Here is a 14,905-nt window from a genome sequence, read left to right on the forward strand (position 1 = left end):
CACATCATATCTTCACTATAACATTGAATTTACTATGGATTTTTATGAAATATTTTCACAAGCTACATAATTACTTTTCTATGTCATTTTGTATTATCTTGAAATAGAAATATTACATTTTAATGACATTACTTTTTTCAAATTTCAATTGCTACATTAATTCAGTTAAAAAGTCAGCCTGCAATACTTAAAAAAACGAGCAGGATTTTTGACCACCGTAATAGTGCATACACTATATGGTCACCTAGACAGGTGCTGCTGATTTCCAAGGCCACTGCTAGAGTCCAAACTAAAACCAAGAAAGGGCTTCACAGAGTTTCTATTCACGATTCTTCTGGGAAAAACTCCACTACAGGTCAGCTGCAACTCTCACTACTTTGAAATCAATGCTGATGTCTTTTCTGTCTTTCTTTTACTAAAAGGTTTCTGCACAGCTTCATTCTATTTCATACGTGTTGTTGTAAGAGGCCGAGAGGCATGGTGGTGGGAGGGATCTACATTCCTGCAGGAGGGCTCCACCCACTTGCTCTGGAGAGCATCGGGATCGAATGTAGGAGGCGACACACCTGGAGCTGATCTCCGGGCCGGGGAGACGAGCACAGGTCAGACGGGGAAACTGTTCACAGACTGTTTCCGCGTGCAGGAGGTCGGGTCTGACACTGAATCATGAACCTGTGATATATACGCCGTGTGGGACGAGAAGATGTCTGTCCAACATCAAGAAGACCGTCATCAGCACCACATGCTTTAGGCTCTGAAATACCAGGTGTGCTGTGGTGATGCAGCAGACTGTCACGGACAGCGGTGAGCTGGTGAAAGTTATTGTCACAGAATTTGGGAGGAGAACATCGGATAAGAGACAGAATCTCCCCTGGGACAAACTGAACTTACAACATTCAACATTTTATTATTGTATCGGACTTGTCTTTTGAATTAATTGAATTGGGAATGGGTATTTGTGCGCTACTTTATGTACATTTATGAATTGGAAAAATGTTCAGGATTAAAAAAAGAAAGATTCTGTGTGAGAAGCACGGTTCCTTTCCCTAAGCTCTCCTGGGGAGATGCAGTACAGACAGGTGGTCCGGTGGAAGGTGTATGAGTCTACAGTATATATATAGATATAAAAACACCCATTAAAACTGGTAGGACTGTCTACCTCTACTTGATTTGCTGCCAATATTTTCTGTGTGTAGGTTGACTTGATGACACACCTGTGCCTTTTGACAGTATTACTTTAGTCAAAGTATTGTACCACTATACTATTACATTTCTGCCTTTGTTTTTTTTTTGTGACTTTTAGGATGTCTTCAACCTGCTGTACGATTACACTTCACTTAGTATATTATTAATAAAAAAATATATATACATTTTTTTGCCTGTAGTTCAATTACATGCTGACTTTTTGACTGACACTATTCTATGGATCAGATATTTGTTGAATAAATATGACTTTTAGACATACACCAATATTACCATTTCATTTTCTCTATGCGTGTCAATCTGTAGGACAACTTTAGTTTTGCGTGTTGAAACATTTAAAAAATATTACGTTATTCAACATGATATAATATGCCTTTTTACGACACAATATACTCTACCAGAACCTTTTCCGACGTACTGTACTCTAGCCTTTTCATAACATACTATACAAACATTGTTTGACACTGTACTCACTTATTGTTTGTCATTATAGTATACGCCTTTAAAAAAAATATATATAAAACAGAATACAAACTACAACTCCTTGATGACTGAGATGAGAAACGATTTCTTGAGAAAATTCAGGAAAAAAAACAAACACATTACAATGACTCTTTGCCAGAGGGACACATGACCATAGAGTCCCTTATGTGTGTACAAAAGTAACAAATTTAAGGCCTAATCAGAGGTTCTCTACATGTCAGAGCAGCACAGCACAAATCCACCCACACATGCACACAGACAAGGACAGACATCAAACTCATTCATGTTACAGTTGGCTCAACACTCCACCACTGTCAAGTACTTTATTCACAATAAGGTCATTTTCTTTAAAAAATCATTTTTAATATACAACACAATTTTTGACAAGACAACTCCGTTTACAGCTAAATTTGAGCTCTTGAGTTCCAGCTTCTCTCATAACCAAAGCAAGCACGTAGATGATGGGGGAGGGGGGGGGTGAAAGGGACAGATGAACATAGGTCGAAGTTTGAAGAAAGAATGAGGAAAAGGCAGTCGGAGGGGGGGAGAGAGAGAGAGAGAGAGAGAAAGGACTACGCTTAGTATGATTTTTGTACTAAGAACCAAAATACGCAAATAAAATGAGAAAATAACAGTAATAAAAAAAAAAAAAAAACAGTAAGAAAGTAAGAGTTAGAGAGAAAAAAAAGCAAAGGTCTACCAGGATGCTGTATCCAAGGCAACCTCACATGCATGTCTGTCTGTCTTGACGCTTCTGCTCGTTCTGCCGTTTCACAAGTCCACATACACAAACACACACTCACTCAAACTAGAGTGTGTGTGCCCCCATACTCCAAGCGAGTGTGCATCTCTGGGGGGGAGGGGGGGGTTAGGGCTTTGGAGGGGAGGAGGGGGCGGGTTAGAGAGATACAGGGAGGAGTGTGAGGGAGTGAGAGGGAGCAGGGAAGTCATTCAAACACATTTCTCCCTCCTTCACTCCCTCCGTGTCCCATCCTTCCCTCCTTTCCTAGAGCCGAGTAAAGAGTCTCTGTCTCCTGCACCACAGCTCCAGTCATCCTCTGTCCAACTGTGCGACTGTATGAGTGCGTGTGTGTGTGTGTAATATAACACAATGTATATATTACACAAACACACACATATATAGAGCAAAAGCTGCTTTACGTTTGTATCAAGGGGAGAAAAGGGGAACCTGTGACTTCTATAAGGTCTAGTTAATACTGTCATTAGTGTACTTTAGAAAACATAAATTAGTAGTACAGGGTGAACTTCTTTGGAGAGTTGAGTGGGTTCTGTAGAAGGGAATCCTTGTGTTGACCAGTGTGTGTGTGTTTGTGTGTGCGTGCGTGCGCATGTGACAGCACTGGCAGGCAATGGGCACAAGCTCAAGGGTCTGCCAGAACGGGCAGGGAGGTGGATGTGGCGGTGGGGGGGGGGGGGGGTCAGTGTGGGAGGTGGACAGAGGGATGACGAGGAGGAAGGAGAAGAGACGGGCTCTTTTCCATGACGGACGCAGCCATCGGCCAATCAGCCCTGGGCTCCTCCGAGAAAGGGTGCAGTGGATGGTGCCACCTGGGAGGGCGGAGGAGGGGTAAAGGAGGGGGGGGGGGGGGTACAGAGTCTACAATCACACCAGGGTCTTCTCAGCAGGCATCAACAGGATTCTCTAACTATGCACACATACACACTCGTGTGTGATGGACGGTGGCTATTTAAGCTAAATGTGAACGTGTGGGATCTTTGTACCTGCTATCTAGAAATGTAAGTGTAGGTGCGGGAGGGAGACCGTCCCTCCGACTGGCCATTAGTCGAGACGTTCAGGAAGTCCCAGATCAGGATGGTATCGTCGTGAGAACTGCTGATGATCTGAAACTCATCAAACTGGAGACGAAACACGCGGCCAGAGTGCTCCTGGAAACACAAGAGGACATTATGTCAAACCGTCCACGCAGGAAGGTTGTGGACTCACAATAAGATGCAGCGTGCATCGCTTTGTGATGCATTAGAATTAAACAAGACCACTAATAAACTCCCTGAATGGTTTATACGAAAACTGAACACAAAAGATACATTAAAGAATCAGTCTTAGCTGATTGTAACAAAACACTTAAATGACTGATCTATTCTTTAATTATCATCATAAAAGAAAGCTTTTAAGAAACAAAGTGACTATTTTACAGACATTAAAAATTAATATATTCAGACGGTACGCTTTCATATTTGAATCCTATACGGTTAAGATCGGTTTAATCAATATCATAATAGTGTTATGAAATTATTTTATTTCTTCTTTTTTAATGAATGAAATGTTACTAATGACTTTTAATTTCTTATTAGTCACCATGTCATGAACTTACAAATACAGCATTATGACCTAAAGGACCGCATTATGACAAAGTACTGTGTAAATCTTTTGTCATGCTACACATCTTTTGAAAAGTTGTATAATGCCTATTGTATAATCCGCTTTTATCACATCATACATACTTTTGGGGAAACTACACTGACTTTATTACATTACATTTTTTGGATTCAACTATTGTGACAATTGTGATTAATACATGTTTTAACATATCAGACTACTTTTTATAGCTTTATAGGCGTATTTAATAAATGTGCAAGAACAAAATACTTTAACGTCGATGCAATGTTATTCATCGCCTGACTACACAGACCAATTGCAGCAGGGCTTGAGGACCTGCAGTTGAAGACCAATGAGCACGATCCCCGTCAGTCCGCCATGTTGACGCAGGCTTAATCATAAGGAACTCACCACTAGAGTGCGCAGACATAATGTGCTGGCTGGGGCTCTTGGGTCCAGGGCTGCCTGCAGGTCCCACACCTTGATCTTGCTGCAGAGAGAAATAAGAGTCAACACAGCATTGGAAACAACATTTTGTCTCTGTGTGTGTGTGTGTGTAACTGACCCGTCGTAGGCACCGCTGACAATCCTTTTATTGTCAAAGCGAATGCAACGCACCAGCTCCTCGTGACCTTCCAGCACTCGCAAACACGCCCCACACTCTATATCCCATAACCTAGAGAAAAGAGAAGCCTCAGTCGACACACAGGGCGACGCACTGTAATATTATTTGGAACTAACATTTGAGTACAGGCTTATTCTGGCTGCGTTTATTATCATTTGAGAAAACGTTCGAAACGCCAGTCTTTTCAATCATTTTAGATAACTTTTACATAAACAGTTTACAGTTCAACAATATACAAGGGAAACATGTACCGGATTGTGTTGTCCGATGAGCCGCTGACCACCAGGCGATCTCTGTACTGTAGACAGGCGATGCCTCTCTTATGACCATTTAGTGTGCGCACAAACTCACAGGTACTTGTGCTCCATACCTACAAAAACAGGGAAGGCTTTGTGAAACATTGGCCTGGACTCAATCAGATGAGTACAGCTCACCAAACAAGCACTTGGAAACCTCCTGGCAAGTTTGACATCTTAATTTTAATCTTAGAAAACTCAGGGAATAACAGAAAGGATCGTGCAACTCCCCCCTGCAGTCCACTACCAGGAGCAACGTTAGTCTAGAAACCCTCTGCGCCGCTCTCCTTACCTTTATGGTACGGTCCCCTGAGGCGGACACAATGTATTTGTCATCAAAGTCGACCACATTGACAGCAGCCCGGTGTCCCACGAGGACGCGGCGTAGGCTGATGTCAGTCGGGGAGGCCATGTCCCAGACGGCGATCGAGCGGTCCTTGGAGCAGGTGACCATCAATCCGTTGGCGAAGCGTAGGTGAAGAACCGCCTCGTTGTGGTGGATCAGCGTGTTCAGTACCTCACCCGTAGTGACCTCCCACACCCTGCGGGGGACGAGGGACGAATAAGAGAAGGATGGAGGATCGGAAGGAGGGAGAATTGACATGGTGCCGGTATGATGGGGGCCAATGTGACAGATCGTAAAAGAAAAGGCAGGAAGGGAAAAATGTGGACGTGGAATAAGAGGGAGCGGTGTGAGGGAATAAATTACCAAGGGGAGAGAAGAGTGGAAAAAAAAAAAGGGATAGGAGGAAGGGGTGAGTAGGAATGAAAAATTAGATGAGGAAACATGGAAGAGTTGTCGATACAAAAGAAGATAGTTGGAGAATGGAGAGTGGAAAATAAACGTAACGGCAAAGAAAAACAAAGAAGACAGGAGAATTATTTTGATTAGTTATGCGATGGAGTAACGAGAGTCGACACATGCTGTCTGAACTTCATGCGTGTACAACACACTGGAAAAGAGGACAACAAAATCTACAAGCAAAGTGCTTGTCAAGCTGTTGCTAAGGAAGTGAAGTCACATTTTCCTTGGATACCACCCAATAACTAAGTCTGAAGTAATGAGAGACTTAATGTTTAGCTTCTGTGTGTAGTAACCAAGCGAGCATAAACACACACACACAGAAGTTTAAAAAAACCAAAACATATCCCACCATCTCTAGTGATGATAGAAAACAAAAAACAACGAGGTAATAGCCTGGCCATTACTGCGATTGAAAATGAACAATAAACACAGCGTTTGAAATGATAGGCAGTATGCGTAAAGCAATGTCGACCTCATGTGAGGGTTGAAACTACAACTGCACATTTATTATGTTTGTAAGCATAACATTGTCCTGTGTTTTCTAAATGTACAGCTGTAAATCAACTCTACTGACTTTATGGAAGAATTTGAAGAAGCTAAGAAGGACCTGACATCGCTTGAAGAGGCGTTTACCATAAGAAGCCAGCGGTGGAGTGACGTTATAAACACAGTAACGCGACATACCTGACAGTCGAGTCAGAGGAGCCGGTGACGATGACCCTCTCGTCATACTGGAGACACAACACTGATCCCGTGTGACCGGTCAGTATCTTCAGACACTCCAGAGACTGCTTATCCCAGATCTATCGGGACAGAAAAGGAGACAGGAGCAGGAAGAGGAGACCGAATAAGAGGAGACGTTAGTGTAAAAAGTCACAGCGGCGTTTCTGCCTCATTCCACCGGTGCAGATCGGAACCTTTCAGCTCGCGCCTTAGGGTGAGCCAGCCTCCCGCAGCACAATGAGAAGACTCATTCACTCTTCCCTTCCTCTTCATCGTCTCAATCCTCCTCTTCCGGGGCAGACAGATAAGTTGAACACACAGCAGCTTTGCAGCTGAGCCCTTTTTATCCTGTAAATCACTTGTGTTCTGCCTCAGTGTCTGCCGTACTGAGCCAGAGCGAAAGATGAAACTCAAAAACACACAAACCACACGCACATTTCTCGGCAAACTCGCGGAAACCTCCCAACTAGCTGTAGCTTACGCGCACTAATGGGATTGATGTTAATTAGTAAATGTCAGCGTTTGTCCATCCTGAACTTTACATTGTAGCCGGGCACGATCATAACGAGCATCACAAAGCCCATTAGAGGGGAGAGGTTGCCCGGGCGTTCTCAATGGTGCAGGGTTTTTTTATTCCCGCACCCCTCGTCTCAGAGAGGTTGTCCGCCCTGCTCAAACATTACGGCTGCCAGACTGAGCAAAGTATGAAGCAAGCGTCCTCAGGTTGGCGCTCATTGTGAGAGAAAAAAAATTAAATTGAAATAAAAAGATGGATGATCATTTCTGTCATATGCATTGCATTTGTTGTACATACATATACATCTATTGCACTCTGTCCATCGCAGGCGACGGACCCTTCCTCTGCCGTTCTCCCTAAAATGTCTTCTTTTACCCTTTTTCGCACTTTTCATGTGCCGATGTGAGGGTTTGGGGACGGCGGATGTCGCATGTGTATGAATTGTAAAGCCCTCGGAGGCAAATTTGGGCTGTATAAAATAAATAAAATTGAAGTTCTTTTTCATTGAGCATGAGGGAATTCAGTAAAGAAATTACGGACAAGTTAAGGACTATTCTTTTGAACATCAACGGCTAAAATGGCCTAGTTATCCGTTACAATAGTTTTAAACATGATACTTTAGTTCTTATTAATGAGGATTACAGTCCATGATGGAAATGGTGCCTCCGTATGTGTCAAACACCACAAAATCTGGGCAAATGCCGCACCTGCAGCTCAGCCGTTGCACAGAAACGGGACCGGCCGGCTGTAATTCTAGACAACAGGTTTTTGTTCCCATGAGCTCTGTGTACACTACATGTTTATATACTGTCCACAATGATGAGAGGGCCAATTTCACAATAGACGGACAGAAATGATACAGTGGTTCTGGAGGAAAGATCAAGAAGAGGAGCCAATGTGTTGAACGGATAACAATAAAGTGTGTAAAGTCACAACCCTTAATGCTCAATACACACCTTGATGGAATTGTCCCTAAGGCCACTGATGATCTTGTCGTCATCGTACTGGAGACAGTAAACCCCTTTACTGTTTTCTGAGCGACACTGAATCCGCTGCAAGTTGTGTCTGCCACACCGCCAATTTGCCTCAATAGTCTGGAGAAAAGGGGGACAAACCATTAAAGAGACACACAGAAGGCAACCAGTAGAGAGAGAGAAGCACTGTAGTTGAGCAGCCCAGCAGATTGGTGCGATATGTAATTTGATCAAAGCATGAAAGTGTTTTTTTTAACCTTTGCCATGTCAATAAAACAGAAATGCAACATTTATACTTCCAAATGTTGAGTTTCCCCCCTAGGTTTTATTTTCTATATAGCGGCAGAACAGAAGCCACTTGTAGAACAGGACTGCCGTTTTCTATTATTAAATTAACTAGATAGCCATGTTATTTACCTCATTACAAAGACAAGAAAAGCATTTTACACAGCCCTATTCATAACCGTACTCTAACAGACTTCCACGTTTTGGTAAATCATGGAAAAGGATTTAAAATTAACTTGTCACTTATGTCCTTCAATGCGGCGGCGCTCGTGTTTATAAATAGGATCCTGTACAAACTTCTGATAGTGAGTTAGTTAAAACGGTCTTTATATAGGCATTGTAAAAAACTATTATCCTTTCAGAATTCTATGTACAAGCCAATCGCTTCTAAGTGCAGGCCTAGATACTACGCTCTATTCCTGCAACCCAAACAAGGGATATTTTTAACAACAACAACAAAATATATATATATATATATATATATATATATATATCTCTGGTGCAAAGATGAAAGCTCCGTCGCTTACCTCTATGTCTTGGATGATCTTGGGATAAAGGGAGTGGTAGTAGGAGTTGGGTGGGACTTCTGACGTGCGGTTCTTGAACAAATATTTCTCCCTAGGTAAAAGGAAAATACGAGGATGAAAACTGCTTTTTTTATGCAGTGGGATTGTTTTTTTTAACAGACACTAATAGAACAAACTTCTTTCTCCCCGTTATCCTAAATCAAATAGCTCAGGATTGCTAAACCGGTGTGTGCGTGTGTAAATGGGTCCAAGTCCATCCTCACCACTGGTGTCTCTCGGACAGGCCTTTCCAAAGCGGGTCAGTGCGGACCATGCGTTCGATGAGCTTCTTCCATAACATACCCTCAGAGATGACCCTCTGCCACTCCTTACACACCAGCTCTGCTGAGCACAGCGAGCGCGCATCCAGGAAAGAGAGGATGTTCTCCGCTATGTGATCCAAGCCTTGGGCTTAAAAGGGAGGGAAAAGAAGAGGCTGAGCGCGTGCGTTTATCTAGTTGGTTTATCTGAAACTTGGGGTTCATGTATTTCAAATCGTAACCCATGTTTAGCGGTATTTAAGGCCAAAGTTTGCTTAAAAATAAATAAAACCAACAATATGTTTAGGTCATTTGAAGGCCGAATTTGCTCTAAATTACAATTAAAGACATAAATAGAAAAATCCCTAAATAATATTCTCTTTTTAGCAGGCGGGGCATTTTCATTTTTCAAGGTACGCTGCAAATGATGATCCTTGCGCCTGCACCCAACTGTACAGTGAACAGGGAAGAGGAGCTTCTTCTGAACAGTGCGTGTATATCCATTTGTGTACCTGGCAGCGCAGTGATAAAGTCCCTCTGCAGCATGGGTTTGAGGTAGGAGTTGATGTGGCCGTGCTGGTAGTGGCACATACGGGAGATCAGGCGCTCGACAAACTCCACCTGGTCGGCCTCCGACCACTGGTCAAACAGGGCGATGCAGTGTTCCTTCTCTTTCTCGTAGTTCCCCTCTGACGGCCGCTTGCGGGACCCGACGACAGGGCCGTTATTAAGCTGTACAAACCAATGTTTGAATGTAGTTAATGCAGTAGAATCAGCGCTATCCCCGTCATTTGGGCTTCCTGTAAAAGAGGCCCGAGAGTAGTTCTATCGTGTCATTGCCGAGGTTTAAAGCTGAGTAAAAGACGTCTGCCGCTTGATAAGAGATTAAAAGTCAATAATTTATTATATTATAAGCCTCACCAAGCGGTTTGTGCACGCGCACACGCACACACACACACACACACGTGTACACACACCTTGAGAACTGTGTTCTTCTTTGGCGACAGATCGTGGTCGAGGTTCTGGGACTCCATCCCTGACATGTTCTGTAGAAGGAGGACAAAGACAAAGACAAAGAGCAGGTTAGCTTTATTGTCTCTGCGTCCTCGTTGAAAGGCGCTGTTGGAGCCAGGGAAGCGGTGTGGACAGCGCTGGACACAAGAGTGCCATAAACACAGCCAAGGAAGGGTGTGCACGCAGAAACAACCGTGCATGTACACACACACACACACACGCGTATGAAGTGAAAGAAACTAAGCACGGCAACAAAAAGGAGTGCTTGTCTGTGATGTGGGCTAAGAAGTCTGGACAGGAAATTGAACTCCAGCATCTTGGGCTTGGTCACTGCCAGCCGCTAAGGCATGAGTGTAATAAAGGCAAAATCCAACAGTGGTCTCATGGTATAAACAAACAATCATAAGAACAAAAGAACGGGGAGGCAAGCAGATGTCCCCCATTCATCAAGCAGCACAAGGGTCCCACATAGACTTAAGAGTCAAAACAAAGGGTCAGTTATTGACCGCAATAGGGAGATACAAACCATTTAACCTGGCTCTTAACATTTAAATTATAATAACAACAACATGTGAATGAATAGTCAGGTTGCAAAATGAACCAACAAGGAGACCTATGATCTTAGGGGACTTCTCTTGTAATGTTTTTGGTTGGTGGATGTTTGGAGACCACCTCCAACCAAAACGAAACATATTCCCAAAGTAAAAAGACAAAGACACACCATTAACGCTTCACGAATTAACAAAACAAGCACAAATCTAAATATGAAACACAGCAAGCAGTGAAGGATATATAGTTTATTTTATTTGCAAGCCCAGTTCTAAGTTCTAGAAAAGCTATCTTCTCTCTTTGCAGATCTGTTGAACTTATTTAGGGAAATGGGGAGCACGTGTCCTTTACCTGGGATAGAATCAAGGCTCATCTTGCTAGAGACCCAAGGGTTGCCATTGGCAGGCCAAACCTGGGGTCTATCGTAAAGAAATGATGACTATTTAGCTGGCTATTCTTTCTAAAAAGTAAAACCCCAGCCTGTTCCACGCTTTGATCAGTATTGTTGTCCATTTAACCGTGTGATGCGGCTACTTTTGGATGAAAAAACCAACAGGGCATCAGGGATTGGCCATAATGCAACCACACAAACGGTCCAGTACCAGAGCCACAGCAGACAGGACACGAAGCCAAGGATGGGCTTGCTGGTGTTGATGATCATGCAGAGCGGAAGAGAATAAAGGAGGAGAAATAAAGAGAGACAGATCAGGTTTGGCCAGGCAGGCAGGCAGGCAAGCAAGCATGTAGCCGCTCAGAGCTTGAAGAAAACCCAGCCCCCCCCACCGCGGCCCCTTACACCTCCAGGTAGAAGGTGATCAGATGCTACTCGGCATTGTGGGGTTATTCTCTGGTAACCACTGCGTCCATACTCCACGCACTTCAGATTACTTTGGAAATAAGACTACTTGTCAAATAGATTGTAGTTTTCAGATTACACGGCACAGTCACATTTAGACTTTTTAAGCATTCTGGGTCCTAATTTAGATGCAAGAACTGTGATTTGACATAATCATATGGAAATAAATTATAGTTTGTGACGCTAAACAAAATGTCTCCAGGAGAGAGAGTTAAGGACACACCAGAGAAGAACCGGAGAGCAGTGTGCTTCAAACAGAGAGGAAAGGACAACGGAAGGTGAGGAGGTAGGAGGGTGAGGTGGTGAGGGGGCGCTGTCTGCACCAAGGTGGCATGAGGAGTCACGTGGAGTGCGCAAAGAAAAGTGAAAGGGGGGGGGTGGGGGAGTAGATGGCAAGGAAGGGAAGGGAGAAGAGGAAGAGCAGCAGAATTAAGAGGAGAGAGGCAGAACCTGGTTGTGAGCCCGGGTGGAGGGGATGCTCTGCAGGCACCTGAGTGCACACAAACTCTCAGCCACCGAGGAGCAGCCCAGCCAGAGAGAGCGAGGCACAGAGCACTGTGTGAGAGAGAGAGGGAGGGAGGAAGGGAGGAGGACGTAGCGCACAGGTTGAGGGAGGAAGAGAAGAGCAAGAGACCAGAGATGGGAAGAAAAGGAGAAGGGGAGGGAGGTTTTATGAGGGAAGTTGGGAGGAGCAAACAAAACACAAGGTGAGTGAATGGATCAATGAATGGGTATGTGAATGGAAGTGGTGAGGAACAGAAAAGGTGGAGTGCGAAAGTGTTGGGAACATCCAGAAATAATGAAAGGAAATCCAAAATAAAAAAAAGGTTTGATTTGAAATTGAGAGGAGGTAGGTGTGTAACCATTAAGGGTGAGGAGAGAAGAGGGGAGGAGGTGGGGGGATAGTAAGGGGAAAAACCAGTATTAGAGCTACACACACATTGGCACAGTGAGCGCAGGAACACACACTCCATCACACACGAGATACAGACTGATAAACAGACACACAGAAGCATTATTAGACACGAACTGGGTGGGGAGGTAGAGGAGAGGACGGGGCAATGGGAGTAATTGTCAATATTGTCATTCTTGTTTTTGACAGAAACACCACCCACTGCTCTGCCAGGCCCACTCTGATGAGAGGATAGTGAAGAAGACGGAAACAAAAAATAAAAGAATGAATTGCCAGACACAAACCAGAAAGAAAATTAAAAAATGTTTACATAAGATTACAACCCTACACACCTTTAATATGTGTAATCATTCTTCAGGGAGAAGAAGAGATGATGTATAAACTCTGTATTTATGTCGGCCATGTACAGTATGTGATCTTGTCTAATATACTACATAAAACACTAACTCCATTTTTATATTCAGTGACAAAGTAAGCAATGGGTTACATTTATGTTGTTTTCATAATCTCAGCATTCATCTAAACTTCTAGAAGACAACTTATAAACAACCAATTAAAGATTCGAAAACTGGCACCTTTATTAAATGGCATCATATTTTTATTTTTCTGCGTCTGTCTGTTGGTCTTCCACTACTCCTCCATTACTTTGTTTTATCAAAAAGGTATTTTCACTCACTTTACTGGCAGTTCATTTCTCTCAACAATGGTTATTCGGGGTCTATAAACGTCTGCATCGAATGTGGACAAGACCCTTTGACAAATATTGGCAAAACAAAATGCTCTGGGATCCTGAAGACATCTGATCCATTTTCTCATAACACCCTAAACAATCTGGAGTAAAGCGCCAAACGAGCGTGAGACTGTCCTCGTCTAAATTCATGAACAATAGACATCAACGCCTTTTCTTAGCGTAAGAGTATTCTCTTGGACCACTTTGACCCCGGTAATAGTAACGTTGCCTATTACCAAGCTAACGTTAGCCTAGCGTGCTATAGTATCTAGATACCTTACCACCTCACAAGAAAACGATGTAATTTATCCTCCGAAACTGACCAGTCTATTGAGGAATGTGATACTGTGTGTACGGGTTGTGTTTCTGGTTATTAAAACAGCGTGTGCCACATTGCCGAACTGACTGTTTTTGTGTGGTAATGCAAGTCAAGTGTAACTAGCATTTCTTTAGCATGCTATCTGTTAAGCTAATTGCTACCTCGCTAATCGTGGTAACGCTATGTGAATGAAAAAACAATACACTTCCTTCTACGCACTTTGGAAATATAAACAGAGGACTCGCGCATCATTGCGATCATAGCGACACGCATAGTAGCATTAGACCTATTTAACTGTTACACACATATATTCAAATGTCGTCTACTTAACATAAAACAACATACTACCAAATGTACGTGGTTCATCGCCTTGTAGCCGGTGTTAGCTGGACGGCTAAATAGCGAACAGGGCCCAGTTAAAGTGGCGCAGCGTCACCGCAGTGAACGCTGCCCCGAGAATCCTCGGCTGTCTCCGGCCGACGACCGAACACGGCCGTTTTCACTTCCCCCGCGCTTTACCGGTGTCACCCAAAAATTCACGCGTCACGTCAGACCTGGGGGTGAAGGTCTCGGTTGTTATTCCGGCCCAAATGCAGAGTATTCTCAAGAAAATGTATCGATAATTTCAGGCCCTCCCTCTGTTTTCTGGTCGCCCGCCCGCCCCTCCTCCCTCCTTTCTCCTCCACCACCGCCACCTCTCCCGACGAGCCGCTTCAGCCCGTTCCGGCCGTCGAATCGAGCGTCGGCGCCTCTCCCGGTTTCAGAGTGATACCGAACACTTTGGGGCGTCCGGGTTGCCATAACGAAAATAATCCTACCATCAATTCCAACGGTTTGTCCTCCATCTCCGGCTCCATGTTGACGATCCCCCCCGAAACTCGCTGTGAAAATGGAAACCCAGCCCTGCGTCGGCGGCCCGCAAATGCAGAGACGTCATTCACTTCGCTCAACCACACGGCTTTGGTGGGGCAGTGTCAAAGGGGTGGGTGGGGGGAAAATGGGTCACGCCCATGCATTGAAAAATGCGCTGATTGGACATATCTCGTCGAAGGGGGAGGGATTTGATAGCTTTGCTTTTTATTGATTGGCTCGCGATGCTACTAAGGCTTCCCCGGTGACTCCCACAAACAAAAGGGCAAATGGATGAAGATGCTGTTGCCATCCTGAAGTGGAACACACCAAGGCAAAAACCAATCATCCGTGTAGTTTTGCTGTAATATGCTACAGGATGTTAGTGTTGGGGCAATACTGGAAAATGTAATTTAAAATATGGCTCTTTAAAATAGTAAGTACTCAAGGCCGTTTCCCTGCAGGTTTGTGATGGCATTGACGAATAAAATACCAGACCCAGGTTGGTTCAGTTCATTTTCATCCTATTGGATGAATTAAGAGAGGACTAAACATGACCAAATAGTTACACCAAAAGCG

The 14,905-nt window shown here is 43.9% G+C and overlaps 1 protein-coding gene across 3 annotated transcripts; it reads right to left on the reverse strand.

The window, feature by feature from the left end:
* Positions 1-1,966: 1,966 nt before the first annotated feature.
* fbxw11a (F-box and WD repeat domain containing 11a) lies at positions 1,967-14,494 on the reverse strand. Of its 3 annotated transcripts, XM_078101306.1 has the most exons (14): positions 14,296-14,446; positions 11,966-12,070; positions 10,074-10,142; positions 9,609-9,828; positions 9,061-9,247; positions 8,798-8,888; positions 7,968-8,105; positions 6,456-6,574; positions 5,259-5,508; positions 4,922-5,040; positions 4,611-4,721; positions 4,457-4,535; positions 3,430-3,594; positions 1,967-3,255 (listed from the first exon to the last, which is right to left on the reverse strand). In XM_078101306.1, exons 1-13 carry the CDS (start codon positions 14,332-14,334, stop codon positions 3,433-3,435), a joined length of 1,689 nt encoding a protein of 562 aa, XP_077957432.1. In that variant the 5' UTR covers positions 14,335-14,446; the 3' UTR covers positions 1,967-3,255; positions 3,430-3,432. The 3 variants fall into 3 exon arrangements, with proteins under 3 accessions (XP_077957432.1, XP_077957433.1, XP_077957434.1); XM_078101307.1 differs by lacking the exon at positions 11,966-12,070 and having other exon boundaries at positions 14,296-14,494; XM_078101308.1 differs by lacking the exons at positions 11,966-12,070; positions 14,296-14,446 and adding an exon at positions 14,032-14,098.
* Between the last annotated feature and the right edge of the window lie 411 nt (positions 14,495-14,905).

Source organism: Gasterosteus aculeatus, chromosome 4, assembly GCF_964276395.1.
Source record: "Gasterosteus aculeatus chromosome 4, fGasAcu3.hap1.1, whole genome shotgun sequence".
Lineage (NCBI taxonomy): Eukaryota > Metazoa > Chordata > Actinopteri > Perciformes > Gasterosteidae > Gasterosteus > Gasterosteus aculeatus.

Bases quoted from the DNA above. Each gene is read 5' to 3' on its own strand.
- fbxw11a (XM_078101306.1), bottom strand. From the start codon at position 14,334: ATGGAGCCGGAGATGGAGGACAAACCGTTGGAATTGATG. The intron at 9,248-9,608 runs GTACACAAATGG...CTCCCTTTTAAG, and splicing joins CTTTATCACTGCGCTGCCAG to CCCAAGGCTTGGATCACATA. The intron at 4,536-4,610 runs GTCAGTTACACA...TTCTCTCTGCAG, and splicing joins GTCAGCGGTGCCTACGACGG to CAAGATCAAGGTGTGGGACC.